The following is a 7,212-nucleotide window of genomic DNA, read 5'->3' as shown; positions in this document are numbered from 1 at the left end:
GGTGGTAAGATTTCGGCTTCGGAACCGGAGGGTTTCAGATTCCACCGAAAAACCGTCGTGTATGCGGATCTGGCGCACGTTAAATCCGTCACGGCCAAACGTTTTCCCGCTGGTGTGGCATAGAAGTTTGGAGACGGAGGTTCCAGCTCAGATGTCGTCCTCTCATCTGACCACGGTTCAAAATGAAGATGTCCGTCCCAAAAATAGCCCTAGTGTTGTTTTAAAAAGAGACATTAATATAACTAAACTAAACGGAAGTCAAAGGGTAGTCACCACCTTGTTAGAGTTTATTCATGTAAGGCAATTTTATTCAAATAATGTACAAATATTTAAGCTTCATGTAAAGAGCACTTCTTCACTAAAATGAAGTTGAAACGAAATAAAAATTTCCATTTAACTACCTCTAAGTAAAAAAAGAAACCCGAACGAAAACTATATGTGCCATGAGTAAAGCATAACTGTTTTGCAATGTATTATATAGAGAAATCTTATGAATAATATTGGATATGCAATTGGTAAGAATTTTCTTGCAATAAAATTTTAAAATATTATAAAAACTAGAGATTCAATTTTTCACTGTATTTTATATGGTCACCTCAACCCGAATGGGACACATGTGTCCCATTTAAAAAGACCACAGGGACACATATGATCCACCTCAAAAATTGCACCTATAGTTAATTTGTTTTTATTTTAGCAGAATGTAGCTGTTCATACTTTATTTGACGCATTAGAGCCCAAAATTATCTTCATTTTGGAAAAGAAAAAAACTGATATTGAAAGGGTTTAAGCATTTTATTCATTAGATTATAATGTGGACGTTAATATGTTTCATGACAAGGACATCGAAAATGAACGAACTAATGAAATTTGGCACGCGGTTTTAAAGCCACATTGCAGATTTGTATAAAACGTGCCAGCATCAGAGAAAGAGTTCGACGATGTCTTTAAAACGCAGTTAAAATTTGAAATTCCAAATAAAATTATAAGCAAGATGGATAAATTCTGAGCAGAATACCAAACTTGCATGTGCCAAATTGAAAATGAACACAGTATGAATATTTTGATAAAAATCTCACCAATTGAGTCATTTTTTTATGTAGAGAAATTAGAATTAGCTTATTTAACTTAAATTATTTATTAAATCTCTTTTTGTAAATATAACTAGTTTCACCCTGTACATAAGGTTTTTTTTTTGATAAATTGTAAATTATTAAAATAATACAAAGTATGTATGATGATAGATTAAAAATTTTCCTTCGAAGCTTCCGTTTTCGAATGACAACCCTTTTCATCGTAACAAGTGAGGGGGAGAAAAAATAATACTTACAACATTGCATTTTTGTGTAAATATTCGAAGTATTTTTGCGTTAGTTGTAGTATCATCCATTCATGAGGCAATTTCATCTCATGAATTGACTCCACTGTTCTCAAGATTATAAAACAAAGCAGCACAAAGCATACAAAGATAATTAAATAACAATTTATTAAACTATTCGAATACCAAAAGGGAGAAAAAGCTTGAGTGCACCAAACTCTGTCAGAACAATAACAAAATTATAATTTCTTTCAACACTGCACTGTTGGGTTCAATGTACAAGAGTAAGCTCATTCAATAAGTGGAACATACACAGAAAAAAAAATCATAAATATTATACACTACAAGTGAATTCTTGCTTCTACAAAATGTCATATATAGGGAATCTCTCGGACACTTTGTACAAAGAAAAATTAATGTACTAGTACTTCCATTTTTAAAAAATAAACATTTAAAAGGTTTGCTGGTAAATCAGCCATTTCAAATGCCAGCTATCAAACGATCATACTGCATAAACCTTTTCTTTCAAAAAAAATCTAGACACATCTTACGATATATAAATTTTCAAAATATAAAACAGCACATGCGAATAAAATTTTAAATATAATTAGAAGGCAGATTAAAGAATAATATGCTAATCCTAGTTGATATATGTGCAGATAATTACCATTTTTAAAAATAATTAAAACGTTTGCTATTGAATGATACACATAGCAGGAAGTCATACGGTCAAATTAGAAGAAATAACGTATAAAATGTGATCTGCAAAACATAAAACAAGGAAATGCAAAATATGTGAAGGGTATTTGATGTTTAAACATACGTTGGCAGTTGATATGCTAATACTCTTCTGAATACGATTTTGGATTTTTTTGGATTTTATTGGCACAAGAGCCATGGTATTGACTAAGCTGCGCCAAACTGTCTTCTCTTCAAACAAACTTCTGAATACGAAATACAACGGTCCTCTAACATAAAGTGGAATGAAATACGGAATATGAAAACTGTGTTTTTCCTTATATCAATTCTAAATTAGTAAAACAGGTTACAATAAATGAATAATAAGTACAAAAAAGGGATTGAAACTTTAAAGTACATTAGACTAAGTACAAAACTGAACGATCCGAAAATTAAGAACTATTTGAATCCCTTCTAACAAGAGTAGAGAGTAAATTTGCATCGAATTTCAATTAAAAATGTATGCAGAAGCTTACAGCAAAAATGTATTGCGATCACACAGTGCTAAACGTAATGATTGCAAATGTTCAGCAACCTTAATGAAAAGCCTTTGCTTCGTAATTTAAAACTAAGAGTCTCAAAGAAAAATACAATTTAAATGATATCTGTCTTTGAAGTTAGCACATAAACATCGCTGCTTACAACTGCTAGATGAATGGTTTTTTTTTAAATAAAAAGTACAAAAAATAATTTCTGTAAATTTTTTTTTGTGAGACTTAAGCAAAATCTTGAATTTAAATGGAATCAGAACACCGAGAAGAAAAATACTGAGATGAAGTTCTTAAAATTTATTTTAATTAATTAAAAAATTTTAAAATATGGAAAATGCTATTTGACATTTTTTGGTGACAGTTTGTTATAAAAATGCATCGAATTTATAATTCTGTTAAAAAATTAAAATACAATCAGAAAAATAATCTTAGCAGAAATTTAGGCTAATTGAAAAAGGTGGAGACATTTTAAAAATTCACCACCTAGACGTAACTGAGAAAATAAAAACAATTTACCTAGTTTTTTTTAAAGCTATTTTTTATAAATATAATTCATTGACATTCAGATGATATACAGTGGAAAAATAAAAGTTGCACTGTAAAAGACGTTAACCAAACTTGTTGATGTAATTATTGCACCGATCCAACTTTGGTAAATACAAAATAATAATCGAAGTAGTATTTTTTTAATGAGAAATATGAATATAAAAAACTCTTCAAACTAAAAAAAGCAACGGAGATCTTCTGGGTGATCATTAATATCTGAACATTACATCGAAAGAAAACGTCGACTGATATGACTTTTTTGAAATACGTCCGTATCTTTTTCGAGGATTCTGTAGAGTATCGCATTACATTTCAAACAGGAATTTATATATAACCAATGATTCATGGAAAGTATCAAATACATTGACAACAAAGATAATTTTTTTTTTTTTTTTTGGAATGGCCATTATTTCCTGTAAGAACATTCATTACGATAAAAAAAATCAACAAATATGAACATCCAAAACATTTATAATGAAGCCTTCTCATCATTTCCACCTTGTCAGACAAGTGTTGATTGCTGGAACTAAATCCCCCCCCCCTCTGTGTGTGTGAATGTGTGAGTTATTTATTGGGTGTCATCCCGAAGGCAAAGTCATGAAGAGCACGAAACACAAAAATGAATAAAAATATATAATCATTTCCTTTATCTCTGTAAAATCCATCCAAGAGCCCTAGCGGACAAAAATCTTCTTGGAGGGTGGAACTAGGTGCTCCGGCAACTCTATAGGCAAATCGTGTCCTTGTAATTTTATGTTAATCAAATGCATGGCCAGGGCGAATTCATCGGCATCCAGCATCCCGTCCTTGTCCAGATCGGACAACTTCCACACCTTGCCGAGCACAGAGTTGGGAAGTTTGGACTTGACCATCTCCATCTTGGCACTGGCACCAGAAATCTTGCCGTCGACGGGATTAAGGCTCTGGAAGATCTCGTCGTACTTGTAGCGTTCCCTGCCCACAATCCATTCCGAGTCCATAGATCCGGCGTCCACGCCCTCGCCCCTTCCGTACGTGAAGGGACTCTGCTGGACTCCGTCGAAGGCGCCTCCCTTCACGCTCGACTCCTCCTTGGTTTGCATGTGCTGCTCCTGAGGGATCTGGGCCATGAGTCGGGCGATGTCCTCCGCCAGCATCTTGTCGACCGCCTCCAAGAGACGGGGCTTGAGAGGCTGGAACTTGGTGAAATCCATGTCCATCAGTTTCTCCTGCATCTCGCGCAAATCCGGGAAATCGCCGGGGGGCAGGTGGTGCTCCCTTTGGATCTCCTCGTAGATGTTGCGCAGATTCTTGATGAGTTCCTTTTTCTTGCTGTCCTTGCCGAACATGGAGGGCATGTTGCTTCGCAGAGAGCTAATGATGTATGCGTGTACCTAGAGAAAAACAAAAGTATTAAAACACTTTTTTAATTAGTGTATTTAAAAGCATAATTTTTTAAAATTTTGATTATTTTTTATTTATATAAAGAATTTTACTGAAACCTGTTCTACATTTATACAAAGGGCTTCTTGGTCACTTTTTTTACTCTCTTCTGCATGTGCTTTAGTTTCCTAATTTTGTACGCTTACACATTCTTAATGACAACACATTTTCAGAACATTTACAGATAGATTATGGATTAAATATGTATTTCGTATTAGTACGCCGTCTCATTGAAAAACTGAGTAACAATAATTCAAAGATTATAAGTTAGGAAGTTTTTAAAAATTCTGATTAACGCAGTAATAAACGTGATAGTTTTAAACTTTTATTTTATTTTACATTGTTATAACTATAATAAAATCTTGAAAGTAATATCATTCCATTTATTTAAAGAAATCCATTAACTGACTTGCATCTAAAAATATCCAAATAATAAACTGATAGTGAGAATACAACGGTGCATAGAATTTGAAAATTTTGTACAACAAACATTCCAGTACATTCAAAATGAATGAAAATCATGTAAACGCAGAAATACATAATAAAGAGATTGCGTAAAAGACTGAAGATTTAAGCGGCAATCCAGAAATATCGCTTAAAAAATTTATCAACCCCTTTTTTTAATAAACAAAAATCTCTCTACATGAGATGCTAATGTCCGAGGGACAGAAATCCCTCTTACTGTTTTTCGTCGAATGCGAACAAACCGCTTCAGATTGCTTCACTGAACGTTTTTGCAACTTAATTCAACGCTCAGAGCGGCTAACATTAGAAATGTTAGGTGACTTTTTTTTTTTTTTATTTGTCCTTCAGTTCTTTGTGAAACTTTCTGTCACCTGCGCTCACGTTTTTCAGTCTTAATATTTTTTTTGGCTAACGTTAAGTTTCTTACCTGCGTTGTACGTAAAAATTAGGTTCAATAAATAGATGAATTTGGAACTGCCATTTATTACAGAATGAAAATGAGAAGAAATTCATATCTTAATACTTGTCTTCCTTTAACTATAGAATCTTTATAAGTTTCAAATCAACTTTATCATTCAGCCATATGATGGATTCATAAATAAATCAAATATTTATATTAAATAATAAATCGGATCAGATCAGTTGGTTTCATTCGAAACAACCGGAGGGAACGAAGTTGGCAACGAGATCAAATAAACAACAACCACACAAAAAAATAGACCCCGACGATACATTATTCCATACAATATGTAAGTAAACACGAAACGAGATGTATCATCACAAAGGGCTCAAAATGACTGTGCGCGCAAAATTCAGGAAAGTCACGATTCGCCTTCAAGATCATGAATCGGAATGAGCTGAGTTGAAGCAGCTGCGTCGGATGAAAACATTTATTGGCACAGAGAAATGTTATTTTCGATTGCGAATTATTTTTTACTTCCCCGGATAACGGAACTTGGATTGTCAACAAAAACGTACGCATGAAATGGCGAATTTCTTCCCGAATTCCGGAGAATTTCAGTTTTTAACGAAAGAATTGCCATCAGGACAACGAGAAAACTGTCTTTCTGCTCTGTTCGATGATTCAAAACCACAAATAGCTTCATGGGTGCCATATGATTCACATATCAATCACATGTCAATTTGTCATATGATTTTATCACCCAAATTGTAGATATTCCGAAAATCCATCAAATCCATCACTGTCTCTATATTGATGACTTGTGAAAAAGATAACAACAACAAACAAAAATGAAGCAAATGATCTAGAAGCTAATTTTTTTGACATCTCCATCCCCTGAAAAAATGAAGTACTTAATTAAATAACCCCATTTAACTTGCATGGAAGTAATGTTTTCAAAAAGTGTTCAGAGGCCAACACTCTTATTTCCAGGAACTTCAATTTTCTATTACGGTATCCGACTTCGCTCGGAGAAGAATTTTCAAAAAATTTACATGATATATTTTTTTTATTAATATAAGGATAAAATGAAGAATAAAAGTGGAATTATTTAAATATATATGTAACTTATGAAGAAAAGCATATTTTGATGTAAATTTTATCATTTACGTACTTATACTGGAATTGCTCTAGAGAAAAAAATGGTTACAGTTTCTTTTTCTTTGTAACATCACATATATAAAATATTTTAGAGTGTAACTCACTATTAGCTAAGAATTATATTCACAAATAAAATTTTGTGTAATATATATGAAATTTTGGATTTTTTTTTCAACAGTATTTAACATTAAACAATCATAAGTCCACTTCTAGATCATTCAATATTAAATTATAGCCCATTACATTCTGCATAACAAGCACTCATTATAAATTTCATTAAGATATCTTGATTATAAATAATCATTACTTACATTACTTAAAAAAACAAAATGCGAATTTTCATCCAAATTCATGTTTTCAAACTAGGCGGATATCTTCACAACAAAGTGCTCATCTGCTTGTCCTGTCTGCACCCAATTTTAACTAGAGCATTAAAAGCGAAATTGGGAAAATTAAAACTAGCAGGATGATAGCAAATGCGCGGTGGTTCATGCGACCTCAAAATGCCTAGTATTGAAGATTTCACAATATTAAACTCTCTAAGAAATCTCAATATTTTTACAACATGATGGCTCGCCTCCCGATAATAAGAGAAGCCCGAGGGCTATCCTCAATAAATAATGTTTCTATCCCCTTCTCTGCGCTGATCCCAAGAATCCTATCAATTGTAT

General features: G+C 32.8%; 1 protein-coding gene across 1 annotated transcript in view; it reads right to left on the bottom strand.

The window, feature by feature from the left end:
• Positions 1–1,466: 1,466 nt before the first annotated feature.
• The window catches only part of LOC129956955 (EH domain-containing protein 1-like), a 35,937-nt gene continuing 30,191 nt past the window's right edge, over positions 1,467–7,212 (bottom strand). Inside the window, exon 2 of the mRNA XM_056069013.1 lies at positions 1,467–4,466. Coding sequence (XP_055924988.1) covers positions 3,768–4,466 — 699 coding nt within the window. The 3' untranslated portion in view covers positions 1,467–3,767. The remainder of the gene's footprint in view (positions 4,467–7,212) is intronic.

The sequence above is a fragment of the Argiope bruennichi genome, chromosome 11 (assembly GCF_947563725.1).
Source record: "Argiope bruennichi chromosome 11, qqArgBrue1.1, whole genome shotgun sequence".
NCBI lineage: Eukaryota > Metazoa > Arthropoda > Arachnida > Araneae > Araneidae > Argiope > Argiope bruennichi.
The sequence above is the reverse complement of the archived record's forward strand: the minus strand, read 5'-3'. Positions and strand labels throughout refer to the sequence as shown.